This window comes from Rhopalosiphum maidis, chromosome 4, assembly GCF_003676215.2.
Source record: "Rhopalosiphum maidis isolate BTI-1 chromosome 4, ASM367621v3, whole genome shotgun sequence".
NCBI classification, from domain to species: Eukaryota; Metazoa; Arthropoda; class Insecta; order Hemiptera; family Aphididae; genus Rhopalosiphum; species Rhopalosiphum maidis.
In genome coordinates this window covers 49,388,853-49,415,982 of record NC_040880.1, presented here as the reverse complement: position 1 = coordinate 49,415,982, position 27,130 = coordinate 49,388,853, and the positions used below count along the sequence as shown (strand labels likewise).

Genomic DNA, 27,130 nt, shown 5'->3' with positions numbered 1-27,130 from the left:
ATTAACTGTAAATATAGTCATTTAACTATTCTTTCTATATTTTCAACAAATTTAAATTATGACAAGCTCAAAGTATAGTATATGTAAAATTTCCAATCGATTAACTTTGTATAAAAGGGATTAGAACACATTAATAACGCTAAAAGTATTTTTAGATAAAATGTAATATACCTACTATATTATAATTTAAAATACACTAAATTAAAATACAAATATAACTTTTTTATACTTTATTTTCGATATAAAATACTAATTGCTGATCTATCTTATGATACACTAATATCCTACATATATTTTATGACAAGTGAAACAGTTAAAGCTATGATGAATAGTAATATTAACATGTCATAGTTACATACTTACATTTAGTAGTATTGACATATTGACATTGTAATATTGTATACGAAATTCACAAACATTAACTCACACTAATATTCATATTTTACTTCTCACACAATAATTGCTATAAAAAATAACCATTGTTGCCTATGCATAACCCCTTAATAATTGTTTTCAATCTCTCAGAGATCTAAGACATTTTAAAAACAATAAAAATACATTTTCTTAAATCGGCTTTAAAATATTTATAGGTTGTAAAATTATTAATTTTGATTTAATAAAAAATTGTATGCATTTTTAATCGGTATTTATAATTAATATAGTTGCAGAAACTTCAAAGTTAAAAGGACGTTATACCCGCATGTGTTGTCTCTTTCTTACTAATGTAGATCATAGCAAATTTGCGTTCAGCAGAACAGATTTTGTGATGTTAGTTGTAATATTAGAGTAAATTTACCTATTATCAAACTTAAAGGTAATAATATTATCTAGGGCATCTCATAGGATTTTAATTTTTAAGCGAATTACGAGCATTTTAAAGTTTTAATATTTTACATAACTATAACTCACTTAAAAATTAAGATATCAATAAAAGCCTATGAAATGCCCTAGATAATATTATTACCTTTAAGTTTGATAATAGGTAAATTTATTCTAATATTAAAGCTAATATCACAAAATATGTTCTGCTGAACGCAAATTTGCTATGATCTACATTAATAAGAGAGACAACACATGCGGGTCTAACGTCCTCTTAATAATACTTTTAGTAAAAATAATACTCAATAACAAATTCATACTGTGTCATCAAAGTTAATTTTTGCAGGTGTGAAAAATCATACATTTAGTTCTCATTCCCCATACCACCACGAGAATTTAATTTAATCTAACCTACCTGGTATTAATAAATATCAAAAATCAAAATTTCGAGAGGTGGCAACCTCCACTTATATTAATTGGAATACATGCCACTGTAAATTTTCTAAATTGAATCATCCACTGTTGATGTTAAATGTCAATATTCTAATTTCAGTATGTTATATATTTTATATTTTATAAAAAAAATTAAATCTGAAAAATAAAATAGATTATTAAAATTATTGTAAAAGTCGCTTTTAATTCTGAGCAGAGAAAAGAAATATATACCTATTGGTATTATGTGTGTTTTTTATATCCGTCATTACGGAAGTTTAAAAATGTTATTTTAGATTACTCATAAATTTGTCTTGCTGGAATTAAAAAAAATTTTATCATAATTTCATATGATTTTTTGTGAGCGTTTTAAGTTCATATTTTTATGACATTGGATATTCAAAAATATAACAAATAACAATTTTATTAAAAACTATTTATCCTCAAAAGATTTTGTTAATTATTATTTGTTTTTTAAATAATTGTTCTAAGAAGGTTGAAACATAAACTTTTATTTAAATTTTTGTTTTCTATACACAATTAAATTTTGAAAATATTTAGATTAGTTATTATCTCTATCAAAATATATTTTTAGACGTTTAAAATTTTGGAATTGCTTTAGTTTGCTTTCAATAAATGTAAATAAAAAATTAATAATAAAATAAAAGATGGCAAAAAAATATAGATTACAATAACAGTATAAGACATAGATACCTACTCGAAATTAAAATCTTAATACTCAAAACTACACTAATTTAATTTAATATAATATTAAATAAAATAAAATATTATAATCGTAAGATGTGTAATGAATTGATTGTACCTTATTCGTTCAAAATAGCAACAACTTCTGTTATAGTAATAAATTTCAACATATTTTAGAATCAGAAGTTTAGAATTTATTTTACTCGAATTATTAAAAATTGATAAAACTTAAAATAAATAGGTTACTAAGATATTAGTACAAGCAATTTAAAATTTAAATTTTATTAATGACCCGGGCTGTCACAACACACATTGGATAAAAAATATAATATAAGACTAATACGTAGTCAATATCAAAAAATCAGAATCGATTTAAAACTTTTATGAAACATAGAAACGTATTAATTGTAAATTGTAAATTCAATTTTTTCATCTAAAATATTGAAGTTTAATCACAATAAAAATATTAGTTGTAATTTTGTGGCATATTAATATTATTTATTATAAACATGAAAGATTTTCTTGTAAGTCATATTATAAACACCCATAATCATAATGATAAAACAAGGTAAATAATTAATAACTAACGTCTAACAGTGATTGTCCAAACCAAGTTGTTTTTAACTAAAGAATTTCATTATCGGAATTTATTGTGACGTTGTGGCGTCCATGTGTCCGAAACGGTGTGCTGGTGGGGGCATAGGTTGTGCGAAGGACGAAAATGAGTGGGGATGAAGCCGTGACGTCATAAAGTTTGTTAAACAGTCCATCCCGTTGCCAACTTCGGTCGGTACTCGGTATACAGACCGTCAGCTGGTACCCACGCACGCACAGTCTCGCCGTAGCCGTAGTCGTCATTCCGCGTTGGTCCTGCCAACGTATACTCCGTCGGAGACGCGGTCGTGTTAGCCCCTTTTTTTTCGAACCAAAAAGTAAAATCTGTGATTCGTAAATTTTAGAATTTTGGTTTGTGCGAGTGATTTGGCTACAATTACAAAAATTTGTTTACGTGAACTACGCGAGTTGTAATAATTGTTTTTTTTCTAATTCACCTTCTGTTGCGCTATCTAAATCCATACGTAATGTTTACGTAACCATGGTAGATAAATAGATTGGTCAGATCGTCAGCAATCTCGAGGTAATAAATTTGAAAATATAGTTTGTTTATTTTGCATGAACTTTAATCGCAGATTACCTATATATATGCATAAACGTCACCTATATCTACCGATTATGTAGTGTTATAGTAGGTACATATTACCTATTGGAAAAATATATTTTAAATTTCAATAACATCGAAACTCAGCTTACTTACGCGTATTTGTACACACCACTTAATAAAGAATTGTGTATTTAAATATATCTACTTCAATTTTGAAATATATTAGTTGGCATAGGCCATACCAAAAAACTATTACTATCGTTTATCGCCAATAACTATATTTTAAGTGATATGAATATTTTATAAAATATACAATAAACTATATAGTTTGGTAAATTTATAATTTATTTTAATACAATAATCACGAGCACAATTTACATACGTATTATATATAAATGTGCATACAGACATTCAATTGGTTTTCACTAACCAAATATAGTCTTTGCTTTTGCATATTATATTCGTTCTACGGATATAAAATAATATCGTATAGCTTAATATTATTAAATCACATTTGTAAGACTACGGTCAAATGTAATGTAATACCATTACGATATTTATAATGCGAGAGATGACCTTTCAGCCAGAACCACATGTATATAGAACTCCATATCTGGTCATGGTTGTTCGATAAATAAAGAAAGAATCGTTTACAGTTTATACAGTATTTCAAATATCATCTCACTTTATTATCTATAGGTCCTTATCCTTGACTCATAAATACAACTAGCGAATTAAGAAAATAATGTTTTATGGTTTATAAAACATGGAGTTCAACCCCTGCGTTGAACACGTGTTCGTCATCGTATTTATTTTGTTGATGATGTTTATTTTTAATTACGTACAGCTTTACAAACGATAAACAGTTATCCTAAAACCGTGATATTAAAATGAATTCTATTCGATTTTAAACATAGCATCTATAGGCTAATATTATATTTATATAATAATATTAGTTAAAAGGTACATTTAATAGAATTTTAAGCAAATTTTATAATAGATTTAATATAATGTAAATAATAATTTTTACGTTTTTGATTTTTATTGATATAGCAGTAATACAAAAAAAAAATCTGCTTAGTTTACACAACCATAATATGCTTTAATATGGTATGTAGTTGTTGAGAGTCGTCCCCACCCAGAGCCTCTTGTACTCCGTCATAATATTATACATTTACCGTACACAAAAGTGTACTCGTACCTACTCTAATCGCAAACACACAGTCCACGTTGACTTGCACGTGTAACCATAGAATTGTAGGTGATACACACAATTCAACGATCAGCCAAAGATCGTAAGTGTTTTTAATCAAATGTATTCTATTCTGCCCGATGACCCACATCGAGCTCACTCAACTAGAACGACGTTCTGCTAACATTTTCTCCACATAATATAGGAAATTGGACTACATTAAAGAATACAATAACCTATACAGACTTCTTTTTATATAAATAAAAATACCAAACCCATGTCTATTCGTTCCATTATTCCATAGGCCGTTCCCGCTCTAGTTTTTCGATTTACTCTGTTATGAGTCACGGACAGACACAACTATTAAACTACATTATAAATCGTCTAATCTATTTTGTTCGATTAGGTTACTGCTGGCACAATTGATGGTGAAAAAAAAATTAATTACATTTTTTAATATTTTGTCAATGTAATCTTTAATATTTAATGATCACTAATAATTGATATGTTAATAAATAACACATTTTGGTAGAAATTACTTTCTATTAACTTCATTTAATTACCTTATGGCTATATGATTATAATATACATTATGTATTCGTTTAGTATGTATATATGATAACATTAAAACTATACGTTTCAAAATTGAACAAAATAAGTAAATATTATAAGTAAAATTGAATAGAATTCGAAATTATTGGAGAACATTTTTTTTTATATCCTTTGATTGTTTGGTTTAGTTTGGTATGTCCTTCTCTAATAGAACTCGTGGCCGCATTATTGGCCGGCGACGTCATCATCGAGCGCGTCCGAGAACGTGGGCCGTTACCCTGCCAACGGCATCGTATACCGTCACCGGGGCAACGGCTATGGTGTTGCCCCGTGCGACCGATAGAGTACCACCACGAGTGTTGGACTTGAGACGAGGTAAATAAAAAATAAAAGAAAAAAAGAAACAATTGGTATTCAAAAAACCTATATGAATAGAAAAATATGAATTTATTGGACTTGATTTATATTACCTTAGGCAAAGCTGCTATATTAGAGAAGAACATAAGAAATAATTTAACTAGGTAGTTTAAAATAAGACGTATATACGATAATGTTAAGTAAAGTTTTTCATCGGGGCGTAGGATTTTTAATTTTCAGCTCATTGGCCATGGCCCGATTCATTTTATTCTCGCTGTTATAAACACTTTGCGTGCATTATGTAAACTCGTTATTTGGATATGAAAACTATAATTGTTTTTCTTGATTAAATTCTTATGTCTAATTTTGTATTAATTTTATGATCTTAAAATACGGCTTTGATTTTAAAGTCATTAACTGTAATTAATTTGATAGATGTTTTACAACTAGATCGTAATTCATAATTATCACAGCCAATCAAAACATAATTTCGCTTTAACTGTTAAATCATCGTTAAAACGTAAAATATATAAGATATAACCTGCTGTCACGGCACTCGGAATAGCAAATGCTGTTTTTGCATTATCGTCGACCATCGTCACTTATTATGTCACGTCTTATTTTAAATAATTTTCAACGTAGGAGCTGTTTAAGTTGTTCTGAAAATTTTTAGTTGAATATTAATAAACGATGCTGAGCTATATTATTTTATATTTTGTAATTGTATTAGTTTATAATAATTAATAATAAATAGTTTACCTACGTTTTTTTTTCTTTACCAAAAATAAAGAACGGGTGGAAACTGTTTGTCACAATACTGCCACCACAAATATATAATATAGGTATTTGGTAAATAGTGTATATTTTACGGCTTTCGAGCGACTTTACATACATGATTTAATAAACACAAATATTTTAAATGTATATGTTTTTAATCATCTATTTAACGTTGTACGTTTTGAGGTATTCAGCGGACACACACTTGCGCAACAATCATAATATCCAAACTTGTTATTTGTCAGAATACTGACAACGTTCGAATCGGCTGCGCCGCAAACCAAATCTAACACACTTGCGCAGATATAACTTACATATTATACTAAAACGCACAATTATGGCATTATGCTACCAGCCAGCAATGACGATAGTACCTACATAAATAATATATATTAATATAGTGTTAAACTTAAAATTGAGTGTGTATAAAAAGTTGGAAAATATTCACTGAGAACCGTATTATTATTATTATTATTTTTGAAAAATAAATTTGAAACCGCATACATTGTTGAAATTGCATTTTTATTTAAATATACATATTACTTTGAAATCAAAATCCGTTTGAAATATATTATGTCGGATACGTAATTGTATGGAAAATATTCTGTTTGAAACATATGTTGTTAGAACTGGAATATACTGAACAATACTTTGTCTGATTCGTATTTCTCAGAAACTTATTTTCATGGAAAATCATTCTCATTCTTTAGAAATGTACCTATATTATTGGGTTACGGTATACGGTTCCGATCAAATAATTTTCCGACCAAATACGTTTCTGAGCTAATAGTAATACTCTTCCGATAAATACATTTTAAATACATACGATTTCAATGTAATGTTTATAAATAGATTAATTTATAAGCGCAACGTGTTCGATAAAATTGATAATTTCCCATTAAAATATATTTCCAAATCAATTCAATATATAATTCAACAGATAAAAGTATTTCCTGAATTTTTACGTTTCAACCAATTAAATTTTCAACGAAATAAACCTCCTATAGGAAACACTCCTATAATAAATTATACTTGATTTTTTTACTAGAGTTTAGGATCAAACCCTAGTAACCTACCCATAATAATATGTAAATAAACTAAATTCTATTTTTAAATGACAAGGTTGTAGTATGTGGTATGGAACTGTCTATTCTTGTTCTTATACTTTCAGTGAATATATAGGTAATTTGGTATATTATCCTACTTTGACTATCGCCGCCCGATACGTAATTCTTTGGAAACTGTTTTTCATCCGGAAGTGATTAAGACTCGTTTCGTCACTGCACTAAGCTTATATATAGGTAATATGAATTCGCGAACGTCAGTTCAAAAACAGTTTAAGATCGAGACGTATTATGTGACCGGATTTCGTGGCATAGCACTACACACAACGCTCGCTCTCTCTCACACGAAAAAAGAAATGTGGAAAAGTGTTTATAATACTTGTTGTATTAATACAACTTTTTACTTGTTGTTTTTTTAACAATTTTAGTTATTCAATAATAAAAACAATTTCTATGGAAGTCGATCCTCAAAGGTATTAGGTAAAGTATATTTTTAGTAGATCGTGACCATAAAAAGTTAGGCCACCCCTGGTATAGACTTATTCGAGGCTAGCGAATACGAGAGTGACTGTGATATTTTTCACTGGTCGTCAACAACTGTCGTCCGTTCACGAAAATGTTCGATAAAACCGTCTTTATAGTCACCGCCCGCAAGACAAGTGCAGTATCACGACGACGAGTTTCGGCCGTGGATTTCATTTTGCACTTTACTAGGCTATAACCGAAATTCCGACGAAACAAGTCTTAAACGTCAGTCAATCACCTATGCGGTGGCTCGTAAAGGTAGAAATGGTAGAATGCACATCAGTAACCTATATTATACTCAGCTGTTCTTTATATAGTTGTATACGAATAGAAACAATTTCTTACGCTTTTACGATGCTTATTATTTTAATTTTTTGTATTTACCTATTATAGATGTGTAACACATTATATGTGTAATGTAAGTACTTATACGTAATGGGTATATTGTTAGGTTTCTAAGATTCAAATAAAACTTTAATACAATTTTGGTGCGACTTATAAATATTAAGTATCATTGTGTGCATTATCATCTCTTTATTTTGTTTATAATATATATTTAGGTGTAGGTATTTATATTTATTAATTGTATTCTTTAAGCAGATAATGACATAATGGGCTCCACTAAAAATGTTGGACCCCTATAAAACTATTTTTAAACGACATGTGATAAAAATGCAAGTATATCGCTTAATTTAATATACTTTTATAAAATAGCACTAACAGAGATATTATGTACATGATTATTTTTACTGTTATAAAATAATTCAGTGTATATGTTGAATCGCACTTGAAAACTGCGTAGTATTACGGTTTAATAACATGTATTACCTATATTATTATACGATTATTACAAACGAATTGCAATTTATCAATATGATTTTTTTTCCACTGGTCCAAACGCGTGTATTGCCCTAGTTCGATATTTTGGGGGGGAATAAAATAAAACGAGAAAACGAGAAAAAAACACGTTGAACGACCGCGTCGGCCGGGTCGTCGGACGAACGTCGTCCATAGAAACGTATAAAAACTCGTTATCCCACCAAGTTCTTACTATAAGGCATGCCCGGTGGATATTATTATTTTTATTATTATTATTATTATTATTATGTGGCTACAGCTGATTCGTTCAGTCGTCTCTCGGCACGGGGCACACAAGTACATAACAGCAGCAACTACAATGTATAGCCTTATGGATGCTGATTCCGTGTATACTTGTACATTATGATTATTATGCTACAAGTTACAATATTATCGACGCGCAATAAACCGATCGTCAAGGATGTGATTTCGCCGCCGACCGCGTGTCGTGTTTTGTGTGTACGACTCTCAGCGTCGTCGTCGTCGCGGTGGTGGCATATTTTAACAACGGTGCCAAGGTCATATTATAGTCGTCGCCGCCGCGTATGTCTACAATACTGCGTTGCACGTTTGATACCAAAAACTCAGATGTCGTTGTTATTTGTTTTTCTTTAGACTTTAGACCACTGCCTTTAAAGAAAAAAATTGTTTTCGCAGATTATTGTCAATCGCACTATGATGGCGTAACTGCGGATTAGTGTTGCCCTCGAATCTCGATAACCAAACGTCCGCTTCGTTGTTTCCTGTAATAATTAACGACGACAACGACGATGATAATAATAGTATTGATTATAAATACTTAATCAATGATAATAATAATAATAATAATATGAATATTTATAAGTGTACTCTACAAATCTAAGACGAGTAAAACGAGTTGAGATGGCGGAAGGTGGCCCTTTGAGTACAGCTCGCCATTAAATTATTTAGGTATAGTATTATAAATCGAGTCTTGATTTGCGTCAAGTGACGACGTATGGTGGCGTTGACAATGACAATCGTATTACTATGAATTATGATTATTTTTTATTACAGTAATAAGCGATACTACGCGTATGACTGCAATTAAGTTAAGAGCGTCCGACATGAAAATAATATGAAATATCTTTACGATACGTAATTACGCGCATTTTCAAGACAATGTTGCGTTGTAACGTGACGACCGATCGCTGTACCCTATAATCGACAACCATATATTATGAATAATATGTACTACTATGAAGTTACATGTCGTTGACCCCGTCGGCCACCAAAACGGCACACTACGCTATATTATAATATAATCTATTATTACTTATTAATATTATCATTATTATGTACATAATATTACTACACCAAGTCAGTCATACTTGTCTTTATATTCACACCCGCTCGTATCCCAGTACCCTCTAGCCATGCGTTTTTGTTAATGTCGCTTCGTTAAATAACACAAAACTTGACACTAGAAACATCAAAGAACAAGTGTCACACTCCTGTGTATATGTATAATTAACATATTCGAAACCCTGTGTTGTTTGGACACACCCACTTGAGATTTCTAACAATTTATTCTTTAGCGCTCGCTTATAATGATATAAATAATAAAATAAATGTTCATAATATAATAATTACACGTCATATAATGTGATATGATTAGAGGTATGTGTAATCATTAGTTCATAGCCTAAAACGTTGCTGTCTGAAAACACCGTTTTCCATAATTATATCATTTTGAAATGTGAATACGTATATTTTAATATCTGCGGATATTCGTTTAAATGTTCAATGCGGATAATTTTATAATATCTATTGTAAATTTATCTTTTTTTATTATTAGTGTTCGATAAGAACACAATTTTTTTTTTTTTTTTTTTTTTTTTAGTTTCTATGCATTTCTATGAGATACTATAATATCATTATATAATATAATTACTAATTAGGTATAGTTTTGCCTTAAAATACATTTATAAATTTATAATACAAGTTTTGTTAGGACTTTTTACATGTACACTTTACACGAGTCGCGACCTACTTTTTATTTGTATTTTTTAAGTTTATAAATAATCCCTTTATCTTGTACAGATATTCGGGAAATGTCTATATTCTATAAAGATACTAAATATTATATTATCTACCAAACTTACTATTTCATTACTAAGTGAATGATATTTTCATTTTTTAGAATTGTACACAGAGTCTGATTGGTAAACCTAGTTATAGTTGTTTGACCTGTATGTTCGCATTATTTGTATGTTTTCTTTTTTTTCTTTATTTCATACCTACAATATATATAAAAATCATATATGAGTATATGATACGATCTATATTATATATAATATTTAAAATAAGTACAAGTGAAGAAATGTTACATTAAAATTAGTCTTAGGATTCTTGAGTGAAAAACCATCCATTTATGGGAATTCACGATGTTAAGTGGTTGATTTTAGACATTAATTTCTAAAAAGCTAGATTATAACACAGTTTGTGTAATAAACGTATTTTAAGGAGTCATCTTAGATACTACAAATAGTAGTAAAGGTATAATATTTGTATGTATCTTTGAGGTTCTATTATTTTCCAAGATAAACTTGACGGTTTACAGGCTATGTTATCTACTGCTATACCTCATAGGATTACAAAGACACGAAGTTCATACTCATTATAAATTCATACACATTAACATTTAACGTCTTCTTTAGTACCTATACATTTTATATCTTCATTGGAAATTTTATATTATTAATAACAATTTAAAACGCCAATTTGGTTCTGCCCTGACTTAGGTTATAGGTAGTTAGTCAAGCCTAATTTTATTCTAAAATCAACTACATAATATGATTTTATTTTTTTTTTTAATATTATTGTCTATACTGTATAATATACATATTATGATGTAAATAAGTAAATAACTATCTATTTAATTGTAATCCAATCATAAAATATCATAATCCTTCTTATGTGGTTCAAATTAAAAAGTTTTAAAAATATTTACTATAGTACTATAGTTTTTAAATTTGAATTAAATATTGATACTTTTAAAATTATTTCCTGTATTAAAATAAAATTAAAATAATATTAGTACATATTTTACTACCAATATATTCTATTTAAGTATATTTCATGAGCAATTAGTAAATTGAAATATTTTAGAAATATAATGTCGTTTCACTAGTTTAAGAAACTCGTGAAAACTAATTTGATTTAAATAAGCTGATATAACTGTTTAAACTACTTCAATGTTTCACTTTGTTTGCGATTCAAAAAACTTCAATAGTTCAGTACCTTTATTTTTATTTTTTATTTAATGGCGATTGTTATCAGGCTACATAATCGTCGTTTATTTACTTAAAAAATTTGATCCAAACAAAATTATATTTTTACCATGGCCTTTTATATTATTGACAATATTGCTGAAATTGCAACGTCGCTGTTTAATAACTGAACCTCATTAAGATAACAATATTCTGATAAATATATTTGATACAACTAAGTATTACAATGAAGTATAATGAATATAAATTTATAGTTTTAAGTATCCCATGTAATACCAAATATCATGGTGCATATCAACGTGTTCTTTCGAATATCCTATAAATTAATTTTCAATAGTGATATATATATACAGGGATATCTACAGGAATATATTCTGTAGATTGTAAAGTATCCTGTATTATTGTATGTCTACATTATTTTGGATTATAAAACACATCGAAATACTGAGGTACCTTGCAAATGTATAATTTAATTATTCAAGTTGAAAATAGTTGTATAAAGCATAATATTTTATAAACTTATACATTTTGTTAAACATATCTTAATTATAAATTTGCAAAAAAAATATTACAGTTATCATTATATTTGCATTATTTGTTAAAAATATTTTGTTGAAAGTTGGAAGGTATATTATACCAGTTTTGAAGGAAAACTGGAATGATTAAATAAAATGTTGTTTATTGCTTACCATAATTAATAGTGGTAAATCTTGATATGCCCCAAGTGGTGATAATATTTTTCTTTTAATCAAAAATTAGAAAGTAATTATGTATATTTATGTATAATATTTATTTTATACTTTTCATTTACTTTTCACAAAGAAACTAAACAGGATTGAAATTTAGTTTTTATACTTTTATACAAGTATAGAACTATTAATGTACCAACACTTATATCTTATAACTTATTAAATAGGTGTTTATAATTTTATAATTGATGACTTGCTGTATAACTTGACTTCGCCCGTGAAAAAATGGACAAAAATAATATTTTAACGTATTTCAATTCACGGAAAATTGGCGTCAGTGCACTTCACTTTGTGAACTGATTCAACTAAGATGGGTAATCTGTTATTTTTATATGTACATACATTATATAAAAATATCGTGAACCAAACCGAAATCCATGTGTAAGTCCACCCTATAGTAACAGTACGGCATAGACGTTTACCATAATATTCCCGACCTAAAAATATATAGGAAAACTGTACCTAAATGTGTATGCATTATATCGATATTTGCAAAGAAAATAAAAATAGTAAATTAGAACTTGTTCAACCAATTCGTATAAATCATAAATGATTCGGTGATATTTTAGTGTTTTTCTTTCGGTTGACCCTATAGGGTAGATAATTATATTAAAAATTGTATGAATAGTTGACCTGTAAAAATTAACATGTAACTATCTAAACCAAACCGAATAATAGTAAAATAAATAAGGATAGGATAGTCTAAAAAATGACAGTATAGTGTAAGTTATTAAAAATAGTTATTTTTTCATAGCTATATTTATGGTTTGGAAAGAGTTCTGGCATATTTTCCAAATAGTATAAAATAAACTCAAGTCAACAGTGTAAGATTAGGTAAGAATTTAAAGATATTAAGTTAATAATATTTCCAAACTAAAAGTTTTTACATAATTATTTCAATCGTTTATTAATCGAAACAAACAAAATCTTAAAAGCACAATTTATCTACATTATATAGTATCATAATCTTATGATCCTGTAAATAAATTAAATTGAAATTTGCATGAACGATCGTCAGTTTTTAGAATTTACGAGAATGACTACTTAATATAATATGCTGCAGGACTTAGAGCTGCACGCTACTAAGCTACTAAGGCTACAATGTCTTCAAGAATCAATATTAAAGTATAAGCTTTCACTCCATAAAAAATTATGCTTATAGGTACTAGGTAGATTACTTACAATAATATAATATACAAGTATATTTTAATTCATCATTTGTTTATTTATGTATCCATAGACAAACTTTAAATCTGAAGTTGAATTACCTAACATTTAAAAAAAATTGTTTTCCTTTAATATTTTCTCCAATATATTCTTCCAATTATAGGTAATTATTTCTCAGGAAATAAAAAGTCATCTTACGTCATCTCGTAAGTTCTATTTTTTGGTGTTACTTCAAACAGATGTTTTAGCCGAATATTGAGTTTCGTAGTCTTTCGAATATGAGCTAATTTCTACGCTCCGTGTAAAACAATAGTATATACAACAAATATAACAGGAATTGATTGCCTCTATTTTTCTTGTATATATAATATACACAAAATACACTAGATTTTAAAAATAGTGCGAGTACCTAGTGCAATAAATCATATAAAATAATATAATATATTATAGTATTATATTTGTATTATAAATACTTGTATGCATTTTTTACATTTGTTTGTCAAGAATTTTAGCTATCAACATTAATCAAATTGTATATTGCATATATCTATACTAAATTTGTTTACAATAATCATCTATAGGTACATTTTAATAACCATTTATTTTTAATAGTTAACTCACACTCAGTATACTAAAAAAAATCGTATACATAGGGGTCAATTTTTTGGATATGTTACCCTGTTAACTGCAAGAGGATATCCGCAGTACGCACCACAGTCTAACAATAATATTCTCCATAAATTCTCACCGTGTATATAATAAACCCTCACAATAATGTTTCAATGAATATTGAACGTAGGGGCTTACCGTCGCGTTATTATAGCAATGTCATTCAGCATTTCCTTGAACCCGTATTGACCTTATATTCTCTATGACTGCCCCTTCCACTAAAATTTAGAATAACGGAATTAAAGCATGAACGCTATTATGCAGTAATATAAAATATATTATAATAAGTGTATAGAAATAATAAGTAAATATTTTAAAATCTATTTGCAGTTTTAAAACAATATTCAACAAATGTTTTCGAATGAGGATAAATAAAAAAACAACGTTACGACTACTAGGTCATAGTCAACACATAACAATTTAAATAAAATTATACCATAAAAAAGTTAGTTTCTATTTTTTAAACAAATCAATCTTAAAAAACGACAACACGTTTGTTATATGATATATCAGTTTAATGCAGAAAGTGATAGTGTAAATTTTTGTTTATATTTTTTAATTTTTTAATTAAAATAACAAAATTATTTTATTTTTTCATTTAGTCATTTCTTGCACATTGGTAACTATGTTGCAATGTAGTCATGTAAAAATTCGCCAAGTGAAAAACAAATAATTTAAAAATAAATTTATACTTCTTGCACGATTAAATAATAAGTGAAGTGATTTATTTATTTCCTCTTGTATTTCATATTTTTATAATAAGATTTTAAATATATTTTTGGATATTAAAAATACGTATGCATACTGAATGCTTTTATATTTGTCTCTGATTTTACCTTTATTTATATCTCTATAATATATTTTAGTTGATATATAATTATATATTAATAATATACTGTTGTAAAAACTAATTTAGAAGTTAGGTAGTGTTCAGTGTTCACATTCATTTATGGTCATGGAGACCTCTAATTTCTGAATAATGCAGAAGACCAAATGATTATTGCGACTCCCTACTATTAATTAATATGACAAACAGCAATATCATCGCTATAATTATCAATTTTAGCTTAATTAAGGACACTCAAACACATAATATGTCTTAAAATTATAGATTTACAAAAATATTTTATTTAATATTGTAGTTTTTTACAACTAATTATTTCTTTAGACAGCTATATATGGAAAGATTATTCGATTGACGGCTAAAGTAAACTGAGAATACTTCAAACCGCCAAGAATTATTATACACTGCATATTGTGTAAAAACGTACTCAACATTATAGGTACTAACGTATTTTTTTTTTTTTTACCAATTACTAATGAGTATAAAATGTATAATAAAAGAAGAGTAGACTCGTTATCGGTGGTTATCTGTATGCATGTGTCTGTAATATGACGTATAACAACATGCGGCCCTACTCCACACAGTTGCACACCACGTAATAAAATCACACAATATATGGTGATAACAACGCGTATTAAATACATTTAAAAAATGAAGCACGCCTGACATTTAACAATACTTAAACAAATACAGACAATGTTGCGTTGTTGTAGTAGCTACACGTGTTTTTTCGGACCACTTTTATCGGTTTGACATTTATAATGATTTTATTTGAACAAATAAATGCTCTAGGTGTCGGTGGGGCACGTTTTCCAGTTGGGTCAGTACGGCTATCAGTAAAATGTGTGACACATTATGTGTCGTTAGGTACTATATTATTATTATTACAATTAGGCATAGCGATGAGTCTTTAAATTAAAATAAGATAAATAATACATAGTGAGTAATTTAGAAATTTTATTATTATTATATATATATCCACTTCTACGTTCCAACTGTATTATAAGTATGCATTTGGTTATTATAATATATTGTGTTATTATTATGTATTTTGTTAACCAGGAAAAAAACGTAAACAATATTGTAATAAATTGATGGTTATTTTCTTATCGTCCGTCAACATTTAAATCGTTCAATTTTTTTTTCTCCTCTCCGAGCACCATTAAAACAGCAACGTTGCCGTTCATTAATTTACCTACTCACGATATGACTACATGCACCGCGCCCATGCACGTGCGCGAATGAACGCAATGTGTTGCAAAACTCGGCGAGAGATAAACATTGGATATGGACTGTTTGCAATATACATATTATGAAGTCGGTGTTGGTGGTTGCCAAGCAACTCCACATACGAACGACGTTGGCGAGCGTCTATTTTGTGATAATAATAATAACGCGTAATATAATATTATAATACTATAGTCATATTCCATTTTACAGTGTTGTTCGTGATTTAGATGTAATTTCGTTTTATTTTATTATAATACTGTATTATGCTTGCCAATTTCCTATAAAATAATATTTTTATGTCTGTACATCTGTATTAATGTATTATACGTATATTTTTAGTTTACTGGCATTTAACAGAAACGCGGGTTGCACCTTGCGTGTAGGGTAGGGTTGAAGGTTCCCATTTTACGTAATATACACTACAAGTATTTTTCATTCAACCTGTTCCTGAAATCGACGTGAAAACCCTCATGATTTCGAATGCTTCAGTAGTTCAGTGTATCATAATAATTATATAAGTATATCGTGTATACATTTTAATATTTTATAATAGTGCGTTTGCATTAATCCGTAGTGGATTTATCATTAATAGCCGCGACAAAAGGCAATATTATTATCAAGTTTTATAAAAGCATCGATTTCACTTGGGTTCTGTATGTGTTATAAATTATAACATAATTACAATAAAAAAATTATAACTTATAACTAATTATAACTTATAATTATTTCCATTCTCTAAAGAATTCAATTATTTCCGAATAACGACAAGAAAATTGTGTTTATACATAAATGTTTCTAGTAAAAAATCAACAATATTACTTATAGATAAATTTATAAATATTAGCTGCGTACTTGAAGTGTACTTAGGGTTCTAAGCAGACCGATGAATGTATTGATTTTACTACTATAATGCGTTTTTTTTTATTTTATATAATATTGTATATTTTTTTTATATAAATGTATAAATTTCTAATTTTTAAAAATTGAACATTTATTCGAAAAAACGATTTTAGTTATTATATTGTAATTTAAAATAGTATATTATGTGGCAAAGGCGGAAAGTGGGCTATTTCTGTCACGGTCGTCGTGCGTGTCGTACGTGTCGTAGGTGATGGCTAAATTTCGCTCAAATCAGAAATTGCTTTCCAGCACGAGTCACACACACACTTTTATCACGTCTCGTGTCTCTTATCTGTGCTACCGCTGCCAATGATAATTAGAAACACACTCATCATGAATTCATGATTTCAATTTCTTTACATCAAGAAAAATAATCAAAAAGTAAGTTATAATATACAAAGGGTTAATGTTTTATTAGGATCATGGACCATGGTTTAGATTGTCAGTCAAACACAGACTTAATTCATAATGAACTGTTCTTGTCGTTCTCGGTATCTAGATTCACCAAATTATTTTATAGAAACAGCTCGGGAGCAATCCACCTACCAGATATTATTTGATATAATATTTTTTTGTGCACATAATTTTTAATTAGTTGTATTAATTAGAAAAATTTATGATATAGTATTATGATTATTAATATAAAATATTATATGCCATGTTTTTCCAAAAATTAGTATAACATTAACCTAATATTAAATCACCTATTACAAAATAAATTATAAAATATCCTTAGAAGTAGACTGTCTCCGCTCAGAATTTTTTTTTTGTAGTTACTCAATGATTTATCAAATTTAACAAATCCATTACTGTAAAATTACTTCATATATTTAATGACGAGGTTCACTTGAAATCTTTTACACAGTAAAGGGATATTTTTTACTTATAATTTACAATACAATTATGATGTAGCTATATTGCCTTTGGTTGTACTTGTACATATTAAAGGTTATAGGTACCACTGATAATATTCTAAATCCAATCCATATTTTACGTTTTCAAATTAAATTATTACTTATATTTTATTAACATAATAATTTTACATTTTTACCAAATATAATCCCCCAGGTACAAGTTGACTTTATTACTAAAGGTTACACACGATATTGGTTACTACTAGCTTAGACACAAAATTACATACAGATAATATCTCGAATTAATGATCATATTATTATAACGGTATAAGTAATAACACTATTATTAACTTTGGAAATCGAAAACGTATTACATATGTTCATCGTTTATATATAGTTTCTAACGAAGTCACAATCTTGCCAATAGAATAAGTAGGTACAAAAATACACTACTAATGTTATTATTACATACAACAATTAAAGAGATGGAAATGGTAGATTTTTGACATTTTTTAGATAGTAATTTAATGAATTTCTAACAAAGTAAAATAAGACATACTATTATTAAATTTTAAAATTGCTTCTAAATAATCTATTATAGGCAAGTATACTAGAAGCTTAAAAACACAGGATTATTATAGCCCACTTTATAATTCAATATGCAATTATCTGTAAATAATGTGTCTGTACTTCATGTATATACACAATACATGATAAGTAATAACATATTATATGAAAACTCTATATTATGTGTATACTGTATATATATATTATATATACTATATTATTATCGGAATATGCACATGCTGAAATGGTTGTTTTTCATAAAGTTTAACATACTAAAAAAGTAGCGTATAGCACCTTTATGTAATAAAAATAATAATACCTTTATTTATACATACATTTCATGAGCGGAACAACGCGATTTTAAATGATGTAAGAATTTTTAATCAAGATGTAATAATTCAAAATAAAATATTTATATGCGTTTTGTGCATTTAATTTTAATTATTATTGTTAGATTAAATATGTATTATGTACATTTTCTATTGTATCTGTTATAATGATTGTCATATTGATACAGTTTTAAAAAAAATCATCCTTATTTACCATATTAAAATCATATATTTTTTAATTACATTTTTTAGTTATACCTTTTAAAATAATTATTAATATTTATATTTTTTATAAAATTATTAAGATCTTTCATCGTACAAGGTTCTTTTTGATATTCAATTTCTTTAGTAAACCTGTGAACGAGTTATATTTTTTGTGACAATTACCAATGGCTTTCTTTAACAACAATAATTATGGTTATTATTATTTGTAGGCATCTATCTAATAAATATTATAATATTAACTCAACAAATACGTTAAAAATATTTTTTTTATAATAAATTATGATTAAAATCCAGTAGGTTTATGTATTTATAATATACAATATAATATTAACACTAAATGCATTAGTTTTTTACTGTTATATAATAAAAAAATTAAAAATTAAAAATTGTAATATTTTGAAAGATGAGGGCTAGGGAAATGTACTTATTACTATGAATATTTTTTAATTTTATATTTAAATTATTTTTAAATCTAAATATACTAATTAGTTATTAGTAATTAGTAATATTAGGTGTTATTACTAACATATTCCAGTTATCAATTACCAAATTACAAAACCCATATGTCTATATACGTTATATGTAAAACACTGTACTTGAGTTTTGTATTGAAATTTAACATTTTCACTATTCACGATTATTTCGTACGTGATAAAGAAAAAAAGAAATTTGTGATTTTTACGTTTTTCCTTTGGTTACAATGAGATAGTCTGACCATGCTTTATAATAAAATGAAGCGCGTTATGTGTCTATTTCTTTCTAAATATTTCAGTAAACTACGCGCAATTATCAATTTTTTTTTCCAATTTCACAGTTATTATAATAATATTGTGTACAACTTAAACTAAACGTTCGGCTGTGTGCATGTGTGTGTGTGTTGAAGGAGGCGGCGATCGGTTGCGGTGGCGGCGACGGTGGATGGCGCCGCCTCGGTTGTCGGACGAACAGAAGGCATTGTCACGTCAGCGCAGACGGGACAGGCGTAGGGAGTTGCAGAGGTTGAGGCGGGCCGACCCGGTATACCGGCTGGCGGAGCGGGCGCGAAACACGCGAGCCCGTCGGGAACAGAGGAACGACCCGGAGTACCGCAAGAAGGAAAGGGAACGCGACACGCGGGCGCACCGGGACCGGCGGAACAGGGTGGACACGGTGATGCGAAACATCGCCGGCAGCCTGTGGACCAACGGTAATGCACGGGAATCCCCATCACATATTACATAATAATATATCTATAACTATACCCAAAGTATTAAAGTCGATCATCGCACTAAGTATTTACAACTTTAACTACTTACATACGTATATTGTTACATTATATTATCATAATGTGTTGTGTATCGTACAACTGTCTTGTATGTGTAATACAAGAAGTAAGAAATATAGAGGAGACTTGGGAGGGCTAAAAGCAGCTCTCCCTCCATCAATATAGTCCTTTCAAATCTTTATATTGTATTTTTCACGTATATACTTATTTAAAATTATTTTAGCAAATATGGATTAGGTACAAATGACGAGTGACTATAAAGATTTTGATTATTTTTCTAATCGTGATAAATTATATTATATATTAAGTATACTTTTAAAAAATATAAAACATATTTAAAATTAATGTTGTTTGAATTATATGAATCTAGTGTTATTTTGTAAATTATTAGAGAACTTGGTATACTCGTAGTCTTTTATCTATGTATAGATTATACCTAGTAATAATTATTGTATCATTTTATATAAAAAAAAAGAGTAAGCTCTTTCTAAAATGTTATCATAATTTGAGGTATTGAAGCGTTCTTTTAATTTGAAGTATACTTGTCTTGCGTTTTTAGTTTGTTATTTAGAATTTACAATTATACGCATTACTCATATTATAGTTGACCGATGTTTGAATCACCGGATTTGATGGATAGTTCTAAGGGAATTTATAGGATCAGGCTCCCAATCTTTGCCATGTAGTACTTATATTATATTTACTACAGTTCATCTTATACTTTAATATTATTAAATTTAATAGGTTTTTTACCAGAAGAAAAAATTAGATTTTTAATGACCAGATTTGTATTATCATCTTGAGAATTGTTTAAATAAATTATACATAAAATATTAAAAACATATGTGTTACGCATTATAATACATAAATAGATTATGTTTTCAATTTAAGATTAAATCTTTCATCTTTTTCCGTAGCGTTTGCATTCATTATTATTTTTTTTTGATTCCTTTAATATCTGCATCATTACTCACACCATATAGTATCTCAAAAATTAGAAACAGACTTACCTTTATATTCTCTTTTCTTCCACTATGCGATTGCGTACCTGCAGGCTGCAGTTATACGTGAGCGCAGCTATACAAACGTTCGTTCCTAAAGTTTTCCAATAAACCGCGCGTGTACCATGGTGACCCAGAAACGCGATCTTGTTACCTATATAAACGCATCGGTTTATTGTGGCAACCGCTGACGCCCCACCAGTCGACCTGTATACACGCGTCGGTATTATTATTGTTGTTGTTAGCAACGCTAAATGTAATTTGAAATTATTATGTTATCGTGGTCGGTCGTAGTAGCTTATAATTTTTTTACTATTATTTTTCGTTGTATCGAAACGGTCGGAAAACGATACCGCGAGCGTGCACAACGAAGGTTTCCCTATAAACAATACAATAATGATATTGTGTGACGATGACTGGTTAGGATTTAATTAACATATAGTAAAAAATTTCATTGTAGTTAAAATAAAAATTAATCCTATACTTTATACTGGTTTAAGCCGTATTTTCTCTCGCGTGTTTGTGACTATAATAATGCGGTTTTATGATTGCGATCCGACCGACGTAATATTGTAATTTTAATATACATAATACGTCGAAATTGTTTACCAAAATGTATTTCATACGCGGTATACATAAGATAGTCGATGATGATTATTTCACTGCAGTCTTGGAAATCTGCATCTGTGTACCACCACGGCCATATTGCGTGTTAAATTCGTGTCTCATGATGATATTATTGTGGACAGTGTATATCAAATGAATTGATCTTTATTATCGGAATTTTAATTCTGTCTAGACCTAAATGTAATTGAATATCGTTAATAACGTTTTGACAATGTATTATTAGGTACTACATTCGATTAAAGTTTACTTATCGAAGGCTAATATTTTTAAATAGGTTAGATTAGGTTATCTATATTATATATATACACACATAATATATAGATTTCCTACATTTCTGTGGGCAGTGCATATAGAATATAATGAATATAAAATATTGTATTATTATGACTATTATGCGAATTCGTTATAAAAAAAAATTATGTCCGCAAAGATTTCATAATAATAAGTAATATTATAATTTATAGGTGCGGCGTAGGAAATATAGATACAATTGTATAGATATAATATTATTGATGAAATAAAAACTAAGTATCATTCAATTACAAATTCTAATTACTTGTTATGTTCGAATTTGAGATACCTACATGTTTTATTTTTATGCTGTCATAGTCACATAGATATTATTCAAACTAATTAATAATATATACATAATAATACAAAATAATGTTTTATTGCAAAATTTTATAATTTTTTAACATTTAAAAAAAATATATTATACCGTACAGATCCTAATTAAATTTAATTACATAAAAATAATATAGTGCTGTTTTTATTTTTAAATATTACAACATGTGATATATCCAATATACATTTTATATATATATATTTATGTACCTATTATAGCTTTTATCATAACGCATTAGTCAGAAATATGAGTGTCATAAATCAATATTTGTTTTGTATGTTAACAATATTGTAATATATCTATTTATGTATATAATATAATATAATATAATATATGCGCTGTACTACTATTTATGTATATATCGTTCTTAATATATACCCCCAATGGAGATGTTAGTTTTCAAAGAATGATTCAGTTATTGATTATGAACCTGTATTTTTTATACGATTTATTATTAATCAATTCAGTTATTTTACAAGTTAACAAATAAAATGCGAGATAGTTGTTTACCAATATAATTATGCATCACACAGAGCACACGATTAAATCACAACATTTTTTTAACTTGTACGGGTTGGTAATATTAATTATCTAAGTATGCCTACTGCATATTTACCTAATGTCCATTTATAATGCACCATTATATATAAGCTTTAGCTGTCCTTGATTAAAACTTTGAAAATGTATTACACAATCTGTATAATGACACATTACGTGACAGCTTATTCTGCAATGGAACACATCATATTATAGCTACACGTTAAAAAAACAAATCTAAACACTATGTGAATAAATATATAATAGTAAAAAGTTGTTTGGTTGTATTTTTTCACTAAAATAATTGAAATTCAAGAATTTTTATAAAAATGAATAAACTTTTACTAAACCCTAAATAATATTATAAATTATAAAGAACATGGCATTTATTAAAAAAAAATAATACATTTGAAAGTTGAAATTAAATTAAAATGCAATTACTTATTTTTGTAATTATGAAATGTATAATAATATATATAAAAATAAAACAATAGGTTATACAAGAAAATTTCACAATTGTTTACAAATTAATTCTTCACCTATTATACTTCATATTTGTTACCTATTTATATATATTTTTATTTATTGTATCATTTAAATTAATAATAAAACAAAAATGTTTAAGGGATACCCTAAAATTACTAGAATAATACTATCTTATAATTCAATATCAGCAAAATAAAATAATGCAACTATATTATGATTGGATTTACCTAAATTTATTAAATTGGCTAAATTACAGTTAGTAATAATATACTGTGTTTTTATTAATCAATTAAACTGTAATTATTATAAATATTTACATTTTCACAAATATTTGGAACGTATTACAAGGGTATTAGAAAAAAAATTTTTAACGAAAGCAATATTATAAAAATCAATCGTATTAAAGAGTACATAGAAATATAATTATATTTTATCAAATTATAACATTTTTATATTTAATACATATTAACACACATATATATTTATAAGTTTATAACTAAATTACTTTATGCATTAATGTTAAAATATAAACAGGAAGTTAAGAAAAAGATAACGTAGCTTAATAATAAATGTATAAATATTCAAATTTAATAAAGCATAATTTTACTTCTTTGTGTAACTCTTTAATAAGATCTTTATAGAAAATGTATAACATATACTATCACATATACTAGTTATATTCTTTTAAACTTCTAAACATAAATTTAGAACACCTTACATCCCCGTTGTATCTATCCATCCGTTATAGTTACCAATACACATTTATGATTGTTGATGTTAACTATGTTAAGATATTTATTTATTGTCTGTAGTATACTGTACATAGTTACGACTGTTTGTATTAAAACCTTTTAACAGTTCTATTCAAAGTAAATTTATACTAGCCAGTACGAAAAAAAAAATTCAAAATATAATTATTTAATATAGATTGATATTAACCAATATAAAAATAAGCACTAAAATATAAAGGTTAACAAATTGTTTTTTAAAATAACTATAGTTTATTGCGTAGTTTTAAAAGTTCAGAGACCGAGAATTTAGCACACTCGTAGAGTAAGCGTTCCCAACTTGTTATAATCAAATATCAATGTCTATGTATTTAAATTCTTTTAAAACAATAATATCATAGCAATTTTAGTTAGCCTTGATGGTTTCATTAACTACGTGTCTATATTAAATAAATAAATAACTAAAAATAAAATATCTAATAAATTTAATAACTATAAAACAAATTAATATATTATTCATTTTGAATACATTTTACTTCTACATAGTTCAATTATAGTTAACGCAAATCTATAATTAAAATTTAGAATATATATTATATACTCCTCTTGAAGTTCCTTTTAATGGAGGTATTCTTCACTCTGTGTCACATGTATGTTTGTTTTATTTTATTTTCTCTTTGTTATCACATTTACTTATTATTCTTTATGTGAAAAAATTGAGTAAAATAGTTTTCAATATTATGTATAATATTTAATATTATGTTATATGTATGACTTGTTTTGCTTCTAAAAATGTTTTAAAAAATAAACATTACATCATCATTAAAACATTTAAACTTAAAAGCAAAGTTCACAAGTTATATTCTAATATTTTTGAGATTACATTTGTATTTTTACGGCACGTAATTTTTATAGTTAAGAACTTTAAAAAATTTAGTCAATTTATAAAGTATTATATAAAATTATAATTTACAATACTTATTAAAACGTATAACATATTTTTTTTATAATTGTCTTTTATAGTTATGATTTACATAAATATTAAGATAGAGTTAAATGATAAATAAAAATGTTTTATAAGTTGGGTATTTCTAAAAAATAATGTCAATTATCTTAAAATTGTATAATATATTGATAAAAAAAAATAGTATTTAAAGGTATTTAGTATTTAGTATTGAAAATCACTGTACAAGCGTTTTCTTTATATTAGCCTTTAAAATTAAATATACTAAAAATAGTTTATGGTTTAATCTTGATTTTATTGGTTTCTCCGTTGATGATACTATGATAGGACCTGGTGTAAATATTTAAGCTATAGTAAGTAGATTTATTATGCTTATAAAAATATTTTTTAAAAAAACGTATTTTTTAAACATCAAATCCAGGGTCAATGTCGACTATCATCGGGCTTACTACGTACCTTATAGGTACATACAATAATTACATGCTATCTCCGTCATGACCCATATATCCATGCATGTGTGCAATGTATATTGTATAATATTATTTTATTATTGTGTTGTACATAGTTATTATAGTTACACGAATAGATACAATATGGTTGTATTGACGACGGAGCATCATAATAATTGTCGTCGCCTAACTATCTTGTATTATATTTGTGCTGTACCCAACAAAACGAATTGGTTAAATAGATATACTTATATCAGTAATATCATTAATGACGTTGTAGTTATTATGTATATAATATATAAGTGCAATGTTGTATACTGTATACATGAAAGAAACGAAGCAATCTCAACGGCTTACACATCGCGCGCGCGTTTAACGTGGTCGCCGAGGTTTAAACACGCACTTAAACCATTCGGCGTGCGCTTCAGTCACGGTCTGCGGGATGAGTGGGGAGAAAGGGTTGTGTTGAACGAGCTTGGGTGTTGAAAAACGCATGCGTTATATTAATTAATTCTGTGTGCCACTCCGCGTGCCGCGCGGAAGGACGTGGCTGGTGGCTCCGACGAAACTTTTAAGGCGCAACTCTTTTTCGATGTTTTCTTTTTTCTCTCTAATTTTTTTTCGCTACTCCGGCCAAGCTAATTGTTTTCCACGTCTTTGGCAGAACATCTATTCCTGACCCGCGCTCGCCGACCGTCGTCGCACGCCACCTGCAGACCGATAGCATCGTCGTGAGCAGCTCACCGCGCGGAGACGGCGGCGCTAGGCGCGGCGACGTTGTTGTCGACGCCGTGGGTTTTAAACGGCTAGGGCAACCGAATGCCGCCGTTTCGGGGTCACTGCCGCCGCCGTCGGCGAGATAACGTCGGTGAGCCGGACGGTCGGTCGGTAGGTCGGTCCACGTCGTCGGAGAATCCCCCGCTCGAATATGAAAACCCGCACTATAATACCGAAGCAGTTTCCGCCCAAAGATTTTTTTATATTATAAAATATTATTATGTATTGTTAAACTGAGCATGTCTATGTATTTGTGTGTCGGGTGAAAAAATAAACTATGTCCAAGGCGTAATAAAATATATTTTTTTGGTCGTCATAATACACTGCGAAGGGTACGTGGTGTGCTTCTCGTCGTGCAGAACCCGCACATTTTAGTTTTTATATAGCCGCTGTAAGTCTCGAGAGCGAATTATTTATTAATTTATAGAGGTACGCAGCGTAATA

General features: G+C 27.9%; 1 protein-coding gene across 3 annotated transcripts in view; it reads left to right on the top strand.

Annotated features, from left to right (window-relative positions):
• The first annotated feature begins 2,747 nt into the window (after positions 1 to 2,747).
• LOC113557189 (forkhead box protein N3-like) overlaps positions 2,748 to 27,130 on the top strand; it is a 43,726-nt gene continuing 19,343 nt past the window's right edge. Inside the window, exons 1-2 of one of the 3 annotated variants that reach the window (XM_026962556.1) lie at positions 2,748 to 3,094; positions 20,112 to 20,414. In XM_026962556.1, coding sequence (XP_026818357.1) covers positions 20,147 to 20,414 — 268 coding nt within the window. In that variant the 5' untranslated portion in view covers positions 2,748 to 3,094; positions 20,112 to 20,146. The remainder of the gene's footprint in view (positions 3,095 to 20,111; positions 20,415 to 27,130) is intronic. The other 2 variants (XM_026962554.1, XM_026962555.1) reach the window with 2 other exon arrangements.